This window comes from Nematolebias whitei, chromosome 20, assembly GCF_014905685.2.
Source record: "Nematolebias whitei isolate Nwh7 chromosome 20, NemWhi1, whole genome shotgun sequence".
NCBI lineage: Eukaryota > Metazoa > Chordata > Actinopteri > Cyprinodontiformes > Rivulidae > Nematolebias > Nematolebias whitei.
The window spans coordinates 33,721,476-33,736,441 of NC_056517.1; the positions used below are offsets into that span (position 1 = coordinate 33,721,476).

Below are 14,966 nucleotides of genomic sequence, written 5' to 3' on the forward strand. Positions count from 1 at the left end.
TCGGCCCTCGCTGCAGGTGACCGTCAACTGGTTCCAGCTCCAGCAGGCCCAGGTCGTATCTCTACCCGTCAACCACCAGAGCCTGTGTGAGAGCGCCAAGCTGTACGAGCCGGGCCAGAGGTACATCGAGTTCGTCAGGAGTCTCCCGACAGACGGCCCTCGCCTGGAGCTTCACTCCGATTCGCCCGCGACGCAGAACTCATGGTGAGACTCAAAACAACCCACGAAAACTCCTACAGGAACATCAGCCGCTTACAAACAGAAGTTTAAAACCTCCTTCAGGGGAAATTCACCAAAAGTTTGGTGGAAATTTAAAACTATCTCCTCCATCACGTCTCTTTGAATGGAGAGTCCTTTTATTAACTTTTTTAAATCTCTTTTGAATGCTTCTTTGTGAACATTTGTAAATTCAGTCGCTGCCCAGTGACTTTAAAGGCAAACGCAAAGCTTGTGAGCACGTTTGTTTGTTTGTTTGTTTGTTTGTTTGTTTGTTTGTTTACCAACAGCTGAAGTGGCTGAAAATGGGTCAAACTTACGAGCATATGTGTTTACAGACAGACGTGAAGCTTCCACTTGTGTTTCAGCGGGCTGAGCTTTGTTTACATTGACTGCAGACCCACGTTTCAGAATGCCGCGCTACTGTTTGACTCTGTCCAACTCCAATATAAACGAGTGGAGCGCTCTCTCTGGGAGGGGGGAGGTCGGTTGTTTTGGAAAGGGTCAAACAATCGTGTCGGCCGGTGCTTCCTGCGGAAGTGACTGCGGTCAGCTGATAGAGCGGCTCGGGAATCAGTTTACCGAACTTCTCTCGTTTTCCAACAGGAACAAATCAGATTTAGACAAATTACACAGAGTGTGTGTTTTGTTGTTTGTTTGTGGTCACACACACGCACGCACACACACACACCAGACAGTTCAGAATCAGAGCGGGTTTTGTTCTCGCTCCCACCACCCCCGACTCTGATCCCTCTGATCAAAGCTCGGGACAGAGGAAATCGGGCGTGTGGACACACCCACGTTCACACGCACCCACAGCCCCGACCCCCCCCCCCCCGAGCTTAAATATAGACCACCGACCTCCGTAAACGCAGCATAATTGACCTTAACAAAGGAAAACAGTGTTTGGAGCCGGGCTCCAGTTAGTCGTCATTATCCTGCCATTAACCGCCCCGGTCCCCTGACGTCACGATTATTCTCGTTTCCTGAAAGAATGTGCAAAAATAATAAACCGTTTGACTTGATGATGTAATTTAAATTTAATTACAATTTAAGGGACAAAAATTAATCTCTTATTGCTGAAATAAAAGACTTTATTTGACTTAAATTATGAGAATTAATTTAAGCTAAACGATTATTTCACTACTTTTTAAATTTGTTGCTCCTTTATGCTTGATTCACAGCATCTAATTAAAGTGATAGTTCAGCTCTTTTGAAGTGGAGTTCTGTGGACAAGCCTGCGTGTTTACTTTTCTGTCTGTTAGCAAAATATCTCATGATCCACTGGCTGGATTTTAATGAAACTCGCTGGACGTACAACTACAGCAGATTAAGTTTTGGAGTCAACATGATTCAAGATGGCCGCAATGGCAAACATAAAAAAATGGCTTTAGTTCAGTCAGTTTTGCACTTATTGAGCTATGATTTGTTGTGGTAGTAGCTGAGAGTCATCTGAAGCACACTGGGTGATATCAGATGGCACCAGATCTCAGATTAAAACTTTCAACTGGTGAGCAAAATTAATTTTTTAAGGAGCATAAATTTCATTAATCCTATTAATCCATTGAAAGTTGACTAATCTAATCTTTAGGACTCAAGGTGGCTGAAACCTTTTTATAAAAAACATTTTGGTATGTATTGTTTATTTACCAATTTATAACCATAACTGTTTAATTTAATCAGGGTTTCTTTTGGGTCTTAACTGTATTAATCTCTAATTTAGGCCCTAAATATTCTAGTTTAGCTCTTTAAAATATTTAGTTCCATCTTAAAGTCAGAAGTTTTTGCATTCATTTGATATTTGTCTGTTCAGAAGCTTCTCTGTGAGTTCAGTCCGAACGTTACTTTTTGTTTTTTCTGCTCCAGGCGACCTTTAACCAAGCGCTCCCTGAGTGGCAGCCACTCGTCCCACAGCAACCTGTCACAGGCGTCCGTGACCTCTGACCTCCTGGGTGGAGAGGACGTGGACGGTCAGAGCAACGGGCAGCACGCCAAGATCGCAGAGCGGCGCTCCAACGGCAGCTCCGACGTCCAAGGTACGCCCGAGCTTCTGTGACGATTTAATAGGTTTACTCCGAACACGTCGTGAATATGCTTTGAGAGAACACCGAGTCATCGTTCACACTTTATCGATCCTGTTTCTTTTTATTCTGTGGCGCTCCTTCCATCCGTTTTTATACGTGAAACTACGACTGCAGACTTTGAGCTATTTCAACCCTTAAAATGTCAAAACGTTCGGCTTATACAGGAGATCGGTGCTTTGACTTCTTTTAGTTTTTGTCACTTTTCTACTTTTCAAAATATGTAACTTCGTTTACAAAATATTTCCCCCAAAAAACAAAATTTTCCAATTCCTTCAAAAAAACTTAAAAATCTGCTTCAAAGAACTTTATTTTTGTCCTCCTATTCTACTTTTAGCTTTCAGTTAGCATTTTGCTACTATTAGCATTTTTAGCTAACGTCGTGCTAATTTGAGCTTTTAGCTAGCTTTTTGGTACTATTAGCATTTAACTGTTTTGCCAATTTTTGCAAGAGTTTGTTTCAGTTAGCTTATAGTGTTTTGCAACTTTTAGCTTTCAGCTAGTGTTTTGCTACTTTTTGTTTATAGTTTGTGTTTCTCGCTTTAGCTTTTAGTTGAAGTCTTGCTAGTACCGTTTAACTACTGTTTTGATACTTTTAGTTTGTAGCTAGTATTTTAAAACTTAGCTTTCAGATAGCATTTTGCTCATTTTGCTATAAAAAATTTTAGCTAATGTATTAATTTTAGCTAGGTTTTTGTTGCGTTATGCTTCTAGTGTTTTGTTACTTTTAGCCCTTACTAAGTTTTATTATAAACTTCTAAACAGTGTTTTGCTACTTTTACTTAGTGTTTAGTTTTGTTTTATTTTTAGCTTTTAGCTAATGTTTTGCTACCATTAGTATATAACTAAGTTTTGTTTTGTTTAGCTTTTAGCTAGCTTTTTGTACTATTAGCATTTAACTAATGTTTTGCGAATTTTATCAAGGGTTTGTTTTAGTTAGCTTATAGTGTTTTGCAACTTTTAGCTTTCGGCTAGTGTTTTGCTACTTTTAGTTTATAGTTAGTGTTTCTCTCTTTAGCTTTTAATTGAAGTTTTGCTAGTATTACCATTTAACTATTGTTTTGATACTTTTAGTTTGTAGCTAGTATCTTAAAACTTAGCTTTCAGATAGCATTTTGCTATTAGAATTTTTAGTTAATGTGTTAATTTTAGCTAGGTTGTTGTTGTGTTATGCTTTCAGCATTTTGTTACTTTTAGCCCTTAGTAAGAGTTTTATTACTAAATGGTGTTTTGCTACTTTTAGTCAGTGCTTTGTTATAAGTGGCGTTTTATTATTTTTAGCATTTAACTAATGTTTTGCCAATATTAGCTAGGGTTTGTTTCAGTTAAATTAGTGTTTTGTCACTTAGCTTTCAGCTAGGATTTTGCTACTTTTAGTTTATAAATGGTGTTTCTCTTTTTAGCTTTTTAGTTTAAGTTTTGCTATTATTACCATTTAACTACTGTTTTGATTCTTTAAGTTTGTAGCTAGGATTTTAAAACTTTGCTTTCTGTTAGCATTTTGCTACTATTAACTAGTATTGTGTTGCTTTTAGCTACTGTTAACTAATCTAGCAAATTCTTACTTTTAGCTTCAAGCTGGTGTTTTGCAACTATTAGCATTTAACTACTTTTTGCACATTTTAGTTATCATTTTTTACTTTTAGATTTTAGCTATATTTGTATATGTTGTTTGCTCTTTTTAGCACCGTCGTTTTTTAAGCTGTTTTGTTTTCTTTAGCTTCAACAACACTGTTTCAGTGTCTTCAGTTCTCAACATTCAGGCTTTATATTGACAGAAATCCCATTTTTTTCTTCTTTAATCCGGCTTCTTTTGATGCAGCACTTCGGATTCAGGTCCCGTTCCGCTCCTGGGCCTCGGCCAATCAGAGCGGAGGGATGTGCAGCGACTCGGAAAGTGCCGGAGGGAGCAGCGAGTCGCGCTCTATGGACTCACCTACTGCAAGTCCAGGTAACACCACAAGAGCCCCTCCCCCTTCTAGTTTCCACTCATTTACTCCTCCACTCCATAATGAGTTGATTGAAGCAATAAATCACTTGACTCTTCTTTTTTTTTAAACAATCTTTATTTTTTGAGCTTCTCAGCTTCCTGCTCGGCACCGAGCTTCTGTTTAACCCGTCAACCCACAACAGCTGAATAAAACTAATACAGATCAGTTTCATCGCTGAGCTTCTTTAGTGCCCTCGGGCAGCACACGCTTTCCTTTCCAGTGAACCTGATGTCCTCTTGTGCTGTTATTTCACAATCAAAAGGATTAACAGCTGCATTTTAGTTGATCGTTGCACAACCGTGTTACTCTTAAACGCTACAAACAAAAACAAACAGTTGCACTGATTGAGGTTTGTGTTTTGTTGCTATGCAACAGAACTCGAGCTCTGCTGCAGATGTCTGTTTGGTATCTGTTTTTGTTGTTGTTTTTATTGTGTGAATTTTTATGAAGCATTCACACTACTGTGATCTTATTTCCACTTCTAAATTCTTCCAAATGTTTTTCTCTCATTCCACAGTTTTTGTTTTATTTCAACAAGTCATAAATCAAAACATTCAGCTCCTTCAGAGCAATCCTGCTGTGTTTTGGTGCAATTTTAGCTTTTTGAAATATTTAGCCTTTTCTGCCACTTTTTTTCTCATAGATAATGAGCTCATTTTACCTCCTTCAGATCTTTAGATCGGTTTACAACCTTTTACTGCTCCTTTCACATTTTGTTCTACTTCAGCTTCTTTCAGCTTCCTTGTGCAAAAGTAAACTTTTTTAGCTACTTTCAGCTGGGTTTTTCAGATTTTTTTCTGCTAATCACAAAATGTTTGTGCTTCTTCTAATTTCTTTCTGCTAATTTCAGCTTGTTATGCTCCTTTCAGCTTATTTCTGCAAGTTTCCACTTTTTCTGCTATTTCAGCTACTATTTAGCTGTTTTTGTACTAATTGGAGCTTTTTTAGCTAATTCCACATTTTTTGCACTCATTTCAACGTTTTCAGCCTAATTCAGCAAAAATGTGGTCTCTCCACTTCATTCTGGTAATGTAAGCTTCTTTCTACTTCTTTAGCTACTGTTCAGCTGATTTATTTATTTAGCAAATTTTTACTTTTTTTCTTATAATGTCCATTTTTTTCTGCTCATTTCTGCTTATTTAAGCCTAATTGGGCACAGTTGTGCTCCCTAAATGTCCTTCTGGTAGTTTAAGCTTATTTTGGCTTTTTTAAGTTAATATTCAGCTTTCTTTTGCAAATTTCTCCATTTTTTTCCCCCCTGATAATTTAGGCTTTTTGATGCTCATTTCTGCTTATTTACGCCTAATTGGGCACAATTGGGCTCTCTCCACTTCCTTCTGGTAATTTAATATTCTTTCTTCTTTTTTAGCCACTTTTCAACTGTTTTATTGCTAATTTCTGCTTATTTAACCCCAATTCATTGCATTCTTTCTGCTTTCTTCTGCTATCTTGATCTTTCAGTTCAGCTACATTTCAGCATGTTTTTAGCCAACTTCAGCTGTTTTTCATCAATTTCTTCATTCACACTTCATTTTCACAAGAAATGTAATTTCTCTAGTTTGTTTGGTTTTCTCAACTCTTAAAACTGTAAGAAAATCGGCTAATTTCAGCAACTCTGCCTTGAGATTGACTCTGAAGGTGCGGTCCTTCATGTGTGTCCTGCCTTACTGTCCAGGTGACTTCAAGAGGAGATTACCCAGAACCCCCTCCACGGGCACCATGTCGTCTGCTGATGACCTGGATGACAGAGAGCCCCTCTCTCCCTTGGATAACGGTGAACCCAGCAGACATTTTTTATTGACTATATGTTTTTTTCAATCTTCCAGGGCTAAAGGAGCTTTCCCTTTCCCCTGCAGGTTTGAGCGATCTTGTAATGGAACCCGCCAGCTCCCCGGGACCTTTCAGGAACGCCCAGATGTCCAAGGCGGCGCAAACCCACAAGCTGAGGAAGCTCCGAGCTCCGTCCAAGTGCAGAGAGTGCGACAGCCTGGTGGTGTTTCACGGAGCAGAGTGCGAGGAGGTAAACGCAGAGTCTCCCCACAACTTACTTCCTTTTTTTTTAATAGAGAACGAGCCAAAACGGCGTCTTTCGACCTCCAGCGTCATCGCTCGTGTAAACAAAACAACAAAACTCATCAAAGCGTTTAAGTGAGGGGAAACGTTGAACCTCAGCCTCCACGTCAAACTGCTCCGAGTCACAAAAAGGAAACTGAAGAGTCCTTGTCCTTCCCATCATCCTTCTCTGCTCTGTTGACTTTAGATCAAGTTCCTGTCTGTTTTTATTAGATTCACCGAACATGACCGTAACAACGTGGTTACTGGACATATTACATTTAACTGGTCGACAGGAAGCTGACACGTGTGAAGGTTTCATCTTTCCATTTTCTAGTGATGGATTTAATGGAGCTCCGTGGAACATTCAGGGTTCTGAGCCAACAATATTCATGACATATTGTATTAAATAAAACCTCTGTTTTACCTACTGTATGGGTAAAATATGAGCTGAAAACCGTGAAAGAGTGTGTAAACTTGACTCTCGGTTATCCTTGTCCAAACACTTAAGAACATGTTACAGTATATATGGAATAAATGTTCCCAGAAATATGTGAAAAAATACTTTATTGTGAGCTCGTTAGGAGGCTCATCACAGAATACTGCTGTTTTTTGTTTTCATCATCATCAACTTTATTTATAAAGCACTTTAACACCAGCCAAAGCTGAAACAAAGTGCTGAACATCAGTAATAAATAAGATAAAAGAAAGCATAAAAATAAAGTTACAAAACTAAGCACACAATAGTTAATTAAAAACTCAATTTAAAACGCAATAAAACGACGAGCTAAAAGATAAAATCAATACCAATAAAAATTAAGGAAAATCAAGTCTCAGTCGGGTTGAAGGCCAAAGAGTAGAGTCATATAATGCCTCGTGTTTATTTAAGTGGAATAAAGATATCTCTGTGTATTTTTAGACCCATGACAGCGTATAGCGCACATACAGAATTAATAATGTGTTTATTTTACATAAACGATACAGAAAGATGCACGTAGCACCTATCAAGATGGCTGCCATGAATCACACCTAGTGCCGTCACTGGTCATTTCTCCCCTGCTGTTTATTTCCTGTTTGTTTCTTGTGTCTTTTTATGGTGTTTTCAATTTACACACATTCACATATTGAACTATTTGTCATGAATGTAAGATTTTTTTCGTGTTTAGAAGATAAGAATAAAAATGTGTAGAAGTTAAAAATCTGGAAAAGTGTGACGTTTTTATTAAAAATGCCTAAATCTCTCTGATCAAGCAGCTGTTCTCACACAGCTCTTATCAGTTTTGCCGCCTGTCTGCCTGATGAATGTTGTATTTAGACCCTGACGTGTGTTCTCAGTGTTCGCTGGCCTGCCATAAGAAGTGTCTGGAAACCCTCGCCATCCAGTGCGGCCACAAGAAGCTCCAGGGGAAGCTCCACCTGTTCGGCATCGACTTCACGCAGGCGGCTAAAAACAGCCCCGACAGCGTCCCCTTCATCGTACGCAAATGCACATCTGAAATCGAGAACCGAGCGCTGGGCATGAAGGTATTTTGTTCTCTTTTATGCGGGTTACATCGATTTAATAAATCAGCAGTGAGAGAAACGCTGATTGATTTATCTTTTTTTCTATATTTGACACCAGCTGATGTTGTTTGCTGTAAACTAGATGTTTTTCAGCCAGTTTAAGAGATTACTTGTGAATATTCTGCACGTTCGCCCAGTTTCTTTCTGCAGCGAGTCGGATGTTGACCGTGTTCTGTTTCTGCGCTTTGAAGGGCATCTACCGGGTGAACGGGGCCAAGTCTCGGGTGGAGAAGTTGTGCCAGGCGTTTGAGAACGGCAAGCACCTGGTGGAGCTCTCTGACCTTTACCCTCACGACATCAGCAACGTCCTGAAGCTCTACCTGAGACAGGTGAGCCTTCTTTTCAAGTAATCGGTCCCATCGTTCTACGCAGAAAACGGTTACGCACAAATGGAAAATGTGTAGATTCACCCTGAAGGTCAGACTTTGCAGTGGCTGGAGAAATCAGCTTTGTCTGCAGGCCTCAGTGAGCAGGTCAAAGGTCATGGCCTCTTTGAAAACAATATGGCAGAAGGGTTTAGGCTTGAAAAGTGTAATCTGAAGGAACCACAAGACTTCTGAGACAAAACCAGACCAAAGTAGAGCTTTTTACCCACAATGCACTGCAGCAAATATCAGCACAAGCAACTGTCAATCATGGAGGTTGAAGGCTGGTTATTTGGGCGTGTTTTGCAGCACGGGAGCCATTTTAGGTTGGATTTAAATGTTTCCAGATCCCAGTGAACGCTGAGTCAGCATTCACACTATGGGTTTCCTGTTTTAAACTCTTAATTAATTCAACGCACTTGCAGCTATCCTGATGCTGCTCAATAATCCAGGCAGATGAATCTAACTACGTTAAGTCAGGTCCCCTGGATGGATTCTTCGTGTTGAACGGTTTCGTCTTTTATCCAAAAGTCTTTAAACCTCAGACTGAAACTTTTCAATGAGAAGAATCCGTCCAGAGGACTGTACTTGCAGCTTTTTTAACTTCTGGTATCAAAACATCCAGCTCATTCTGGATATTACAGCCATGACTCTTTTTTTTTTTTTTTTATAACTTTTATACTTTTTGAACTATTACAGTTGATTCAAAATAAAATCATACACACAGACATATCTTTATTAAAACTTTTAGACTGAAGTTTTTATCAGAACGTTTTGCTAGTTTTGACTACTGATGCTATATTTTCATCTTTTAGCTAATGTTTGGCTAGTTTTATAGCTTTTAGTTACTATTTTGCTGGTTTTAACTTCTACATCCATCTGTAATCTTTACCGGCTTCTTCTTTTTTGGGTCACGAGGGTCAGTGGTGCCCATGTCCAGCAGTCACTGTGAGAGGCGGGGGACACCCTGGACAGGTCTCCAGTCCATCACAGGAACACTAAGAGACAAACGAGACAAACAACCATTCACCTAGGGACAATTTAAAGTTACCAATCAGCCTAACATGAATGTTTTTGGTCTGTGGGAGAAAATCCATGCTTGCACGGAGAGAACATGCAAACTCCACCAGAAAGGTCCCGGGCCGGGATTTGAACCGGTGACCTTCTCGCGGAGAGGCAACAGCTCTACCAACTGATCCACCGTGCCACCCTTAACTTCTACAGTTGGTTTTAATTTTAGCTTTTGTTTAGGAAATGTTATTTTTTTAGCAAACGCTAACTTTAGTTTCTGTTGTGATCGATTAGATTTAAAAAAACGTTTTTATTGTCCCGTTACGACAAAAACAGCGTTAACTTTCATTTTTGCAACAACTATGTGTGTAATTTTTATGTTGTTTGGTTTTTTCTGTTTTCCGTCTAATTGTTCTTTATTTTGTTGTTGTTTACCTCCAGCTTCCAGAGCCTCTCATCCTCTTCCGTCACTACAACGACGTCATCGGTTTGGCAAAGGAAAGTCAGAGCATCATCGTGGAGGAACTAGAGGCGCTGCGCCTCAGTCCCAGCGCCGTGAAAACGGACCAGGTCAGCGTGGAGCTCAACCGGGTCCTCTTCAAAATCAAAGATCTGCTGCGGCAGCTGCCTCCGGCCAATTATAAAACGCTGCAGTTCCTCATAGAGCATCTGCGCAGGTATAAACACCATCCATCTGTTAATATTAAACATTTTAGACTTGATCTTTGTAAACGGAGAAAATACTGGGTTTTCCTTCTCTCTTCAGGGTGACGGAGCGTTCTGAGGAAAACAAGATGACAGCCAGCAACCTGGGCATCATCTTCGGTCCAACTCTGATCAAACCGAGGCAGGCGGACGCCGACGTTTCCCTTTCCTCCCTGGTGGATTACCCCTACCAGGCGCTCACTGTGGAGCTTCTGATCCGACACTACCAAATGCTCTTTGACACCCCCCTCGGTCCTCTGAGCGGGACCTCGCCTTCAGACGTGGACACCCATCCCCGCCTCACCCGGCAGGAGAAGGAGCAGCAGCTGAGCAGGCACTCCAAGTCTCTGGGGGACATCAAGGAGGTAACTAGTTGTTAGCTTCGGTACAAAATAAAACATTTTTCTGACTTTATTCTCCATTTTACCTTAAAAGCAGAGCTCTAAGGTGTTTAAGAGACATTCCTCCATAATTCCTTCTTCACACCTGCTGGATGAGGTTCAGGAGACCCTGCCGAGCGTCGATGACTTTGAACCAGGTCAGTGTTTTATTTACAGAAAGTCTTGCTTTTACCTGCTTACTGCATTTCGTGTAACGTCTTCATCTGTTTCTTTTCAGCTGAAGAAATGGACTCTGAGACGTTAAATGGGGTCAACGCGTCAAGTGGCGCTGAGGTCCCAAAGCCCGGCGAGAAAGGCTCGTGCCACTCCCAGCACGTCACGGTTACCAGGGTCCAGCTTCGACACCCACGCAGCAGATTCTACTCCCGGCCCATGAGCATGCCGGCCGAGCGGGTCTTCAAACGGAGACAAGCAGACGAGAACAACAGCTCCGGCCAGGATGAGGGCAACGACGGCGGCTGTGACCAGTCCATCGACGAAGTGGACGAGGCGGAGACCGCGTGCGTCGGTACAAATTACCGCAGTACGTTTATCGACACGCAGACGCTACGAAGAACGTGGGACAAGCAGTACAAGTTTGATGCCAAAGCTCCCAGACTGGGGTCTAGTTCTCCCTCAGAGGGCTCAGCGATGGACTCCGGCAGCTTATCGGCTTCGATGCCGTCTGTTTTGTCCCTCGGAACAACGGGCAGCGCGATCAGCACCATCTACCCCAACAGACCGTACACGGTTGCGGTGCGGCCCAGCAGAACTTTAAAAAGGGACGACGGGGCGTCCAAGAACAACACGGTGGCAACAGTTTTCAGAGCTCCGAGGACTCTTCTGCCTCCTCCAGGAACTTTCTACAAGCCCCCGACGGGGAGCAAAGCTAAACCGCTACAGGACTGCTCGTTCGCTAACAGCGCCGAGGAGGATGAGGAGGAGGACGAAGACGAGCTGGGGATTGAGATAGAGGTGTCAGTGGACGAACCCCTTGAGGAGGACAGTACTGTTGAGCAGGTAGACATGTCTTCAAGCTCTAGCCCTGAGGAACTGGGTCAAAACCAGGCCAAACCAGTGTACCAGAGACTACGGGCCCGGCGCCTTCAGGAGGTGGAACGCAGAGAAGCTCATTTCGTTTGATCTGAGCCGAACTCTAGAGCAGAAGCATCTTCGGGCGATGTCCTATTGGAGGTTTACCGGACGTGTTCTTTGGTCGTCGAAAGACAAACACGATGCACTTAAATACCGCAGACTTTAATTCACTTCTAAAACTCTGCACCTCGTTGGAATATGTCTTTAAAACTGTGCAATTTTTTTGTTTGTTTTCCATGTGTTGTACAGACTCGCTGTGTTTATACCAAAAAAATGCTGTACGTCTTTGTGTTGGTGTTTCTAGAGCAGCCACCCTGACATGAATACTCCCCACAGATCCGGTCGTGTCGTTCCTGCAAGGGTTGGACGATTGGCCGAACTCTCCATCCATCACCGATGAGTGACGATATTCAGCACAGCTGTGTTGTTGCGTTTAATTTCTTTCTCCTTACAACTGCGGAAGTTGACGATTTGTCCCAAATCAAGAACTTGTACAGCATTCTTTTCCAAACCCACTAATGTTTGTGTTGAAAGAGTTCGCCCGCTTTCCTTTTGTCGCCACTGTCCGCTTTGAAATCCCTCCACACAGCTGCTGCTTCTACCAAAATTATTGCAAATTTTTTAAAAACTAGCCAAAACTGAGCAGATCTTTGCTGACTCATAACTCAACGGTGCTGTCCGACAGCTGACTACAACGCCTCGTGGAAAGTTTGACACTTTGGGAAAGGATTGAGCTGCGTTGCACACGATTGGGGTGTATCACTCCACGTTGAGGTCAGGGTTCGAGTCTTACGTTTATTTATTGGTTTGAACTCACTTTAGAGAAAATTAGTTGCGTTAAAATAAAAAATAAAAAGTTCCGTCAGTAGAGTCCAGCGGTCGATATCGTCGTCCAATCCCCCAACCCTGGTTCCGACTCTGTTTCAAACTGTTACAACCACGTTAGGACTAATTGTTCCGATAATAGCTTGAATATAAAACATAACGACCTTCGGCTCAGCCTGTGCCGTACATCTGTACTGACGTTTAATCATCTACCTGTTTTTATCATTTAAACAAGTCTCTCCACATCTCACAGGTTTTTATTTTCCCCCATTTTATATAAATATATATACTGTATATATATATATTTTTTAATATAACATTTAAATTTGTCTTGATAACCAAAGCTATTTCTTTTTTTTACGCCCTAACTGGTTTTATCGTTAATCTTACAGGCTTATTGTATAAATGTTTTTGTACAAAGTTGACAGAAAGTTGTGCTCAGTGTAAAAAAAATAATAGGTACACGGTAAACAAACACCACTTTTGTAACTTATTAAAATGTATTTGGTAACTTCCAAATTAGATGTTCGGATTATTTATTTGTTTTTGTTTGGTTTACGGTGGCGCAGTTGGTAGAGCTGCTGCCTCTCAGTGAGAAGGTCGCCGGTTCAAATCCCGGCCTGGGGTCTTTCTGGGTGGAGTTTGCATGTTCTCTCCGTGCATGTGTGGGTTTTCTCCGGTTTCCTCCCACATACCAAAATCATGCATGTTAGGCTGATTGGTGACTCTAAATTATTGTCCCTAGGTGTGAGTGAGAGAGTGAATGGTTGTTTGTCTCTGTGTCCAGGGTGTCTCCCACCTCTCACACAGTGATGGCTGGACATGGACACCAGTGACCCCCACAACCCGAAAAGTAAAGTGGGTAATGATGGATGGATGACAACAATTATTTGTTTTATACTAGTTGTCTGATTAAAAAAAAAAGATTAATTTAAACAAGAGAAGTTCAGATTCCAAGGTTGGACTCCTGGACTGATCCAGGTCTAGTCTGGAAACCTCTGGGTCTGGTTGGAAAGCTCAGGATCTGGTCTGGAAACCGCAGAGACTGGTTTGGGAAACTCAGAGTCTGAATTAAGAACCTCAAGGTCTAGTCTGGAAACCTCAAAGTCTTATTTGGGAGCCTTGGGGTCTGGTTTGGGAACCTCAGAGTCTAGTCTGGATAGTCTGGTAACCTCAGGGTCTGATTTGAAAACCACTGTTTTCTGCTGTATGCAGATGATTCATTTCTGTTAGCAAGAAGACAGTCTGGGTTTCCCTCCTGGACTCGCCCTCAGATTAGCAGAACCAAACAAACTGAGGGACCGCAGGTCTGCCAGAACAGGTTTACAAGGTCTTTAAGATCCACCTACTTACAGTACGCTGTGCTCTGATTGGTCGGATCATTTCTTTATAAATAAGATGTTTCTGTTTAAAACGTGAGTGAGAATACAGTAGTCCCTCATTTATCGTGGGGGATCCGTACCCTGAAGCCCCGCTATAAGTGAAAAGAATGCCAAGTAGGAATAAAAAAAACACTAGGTGGGAATAGTAGCACAAGTAGTAAGTAGTAGTTTATTTATATATATATATATATATATATATATATATATATATATATATATATATATATATATAAAGGCATTTCAAACCCTTCCCACACTTTTGCAATATTCTAAACAACGTTTCTAAACAATGTTTCTAAACTAAACGCGCTAAAAGAGCACAGAATGTCATGATTTTAGCTCCCGTCCTCGTCTGCTCTTTGCCACCTGGCACTGCAAGCACTCTTGGCCACGCCCACTTCTCAGCTCTGCATGGAGAACAGCTGATCAGCTGCAGAATGAAGCTTATCCAGCAGTGTGAGCTGTACAAAGGTGCAGGAGGTGCTAAATAATTGTAAATAGTTCATTTAAAATAAAAATTCCATGCCGATGGTGCAGCTCATCCATCAATCAGCCAGTTGTGTGTAACCTTTTTAAAAAAAGGAAAACTTGATGAAATATCAAAGAAAATGAACGAAGTGCCATTTATTCTCAGTTATGCAACAGGGACCTGTGAGTAGAACTATTTAAATAACATTTTCAGTTCTGTTGTTTCATCAAGCACCGATTCACAATAAACGTTGTCTGAGGACACGATACAACGAAAACACAAGTCCAAACTCTTTCGAACAAACCCAGGATCAGTTCTATGTACAGCCTAATCAAGCCTAACTACTCAGACTATCTTACAAAGAAAACTGACAATGTCATAAAAATTAAATCAAATAGCAAGTTGTCACCCTTAGAGTATGTTTTGTGAATGACTCTCGGCTACTACCACAAGTATTTTTAGCTCAATATCTAAAATTTGGCTGTTCTAGCCATTTTTTTTAGCATCACTTGGCTGTGGTGGCCATCTTGACTCAGAATGACTCAAAATGTTAATTATTTGTACATGTTCATCCAATGATTATTTCCTGAAAAGTTGATTGAAATTTGTCTAGTGGTTTGTGAGATATTATGCCAACAGACACAGGAAAAAGTGTTGGCGACAATAAAAGTTTTAATTTAATGTTCATGAATGAGGCTGGATTACAGCATCCTGTTGGGTTCAGGAGAAACGGAGGAGGTCTGCGAGCCTCCTCCCAGCCCTGAGAAAATGGATTAAATCAATCGGATTATCCATTCACGAGGTCTGAGAACAAGCTGCGTTAGCAGCCAC

At 41.3% G+C, this 14,966-nt stretch overlaps 1 protein-coding gene across 1 annotated transcript in view; it reads left to right on the plus strand.

The window, feature by feature from the left end:
* arhgap29a (Rho GTPase activating protein 29a) overlaps nucleotides 1-11,616 on the plus strand; it is a 44,418-nt gene extending 32,802 nt beyond the window's left edge. Inside the window, exons 12-22 of the mRNA XM_037694157.1 lie at nucleotides 17-204; nucleotides 2,083-2,252; nucleotides 4,120-4,248; nucleotides 5,964-6,062; nucleotides 6,145-6,308; nucleotides 7,676-7,864; nucleotides 8,095-8,232; nucleotides 9,721-9,956; nucleotides 10,046-10,349; nucleotides 10,420-10,522; nucleotides 10,603-11,616. Of these exons, the coding sequence (XP_037550085.1) occupies nucleotides 17-204; nucleotides 2,083-2,252; nucleotides 4,120-4,248; nucleotides 5,964-6,062; nucleotides 6,145-6,308; nucleotides 7,676-7,864; nucleotides 8,095-8,232; nucleotides 9,721-9,956; nucleotides 10,046-10,349; nucleotides 10,420-10,522; nucleotides 10,603-11,507 (2,625 nt within the window). The 3' untranslated portion in view covers nucleotides 11,508-11,616. The remainder of the gene's footprint in view (nucleotides 1-16; nucleotides 205-2,082; nucleotides 2,253-4,119; nucleotides 4,249-5,963; nucleotides 6,063-6,144; nucleotides 6,309-7,675; nucleotides 7,865-8,094; nucleotides 8,233-9,720; nucleotides 9,957-10,045; nucleotides 10,350-10,419; nucleotides 10,523-10,602) is intronic.
* The last annotated feature ends 3,350 nt before the right edge of the window (nucleotides 11,617-14,966 follow it).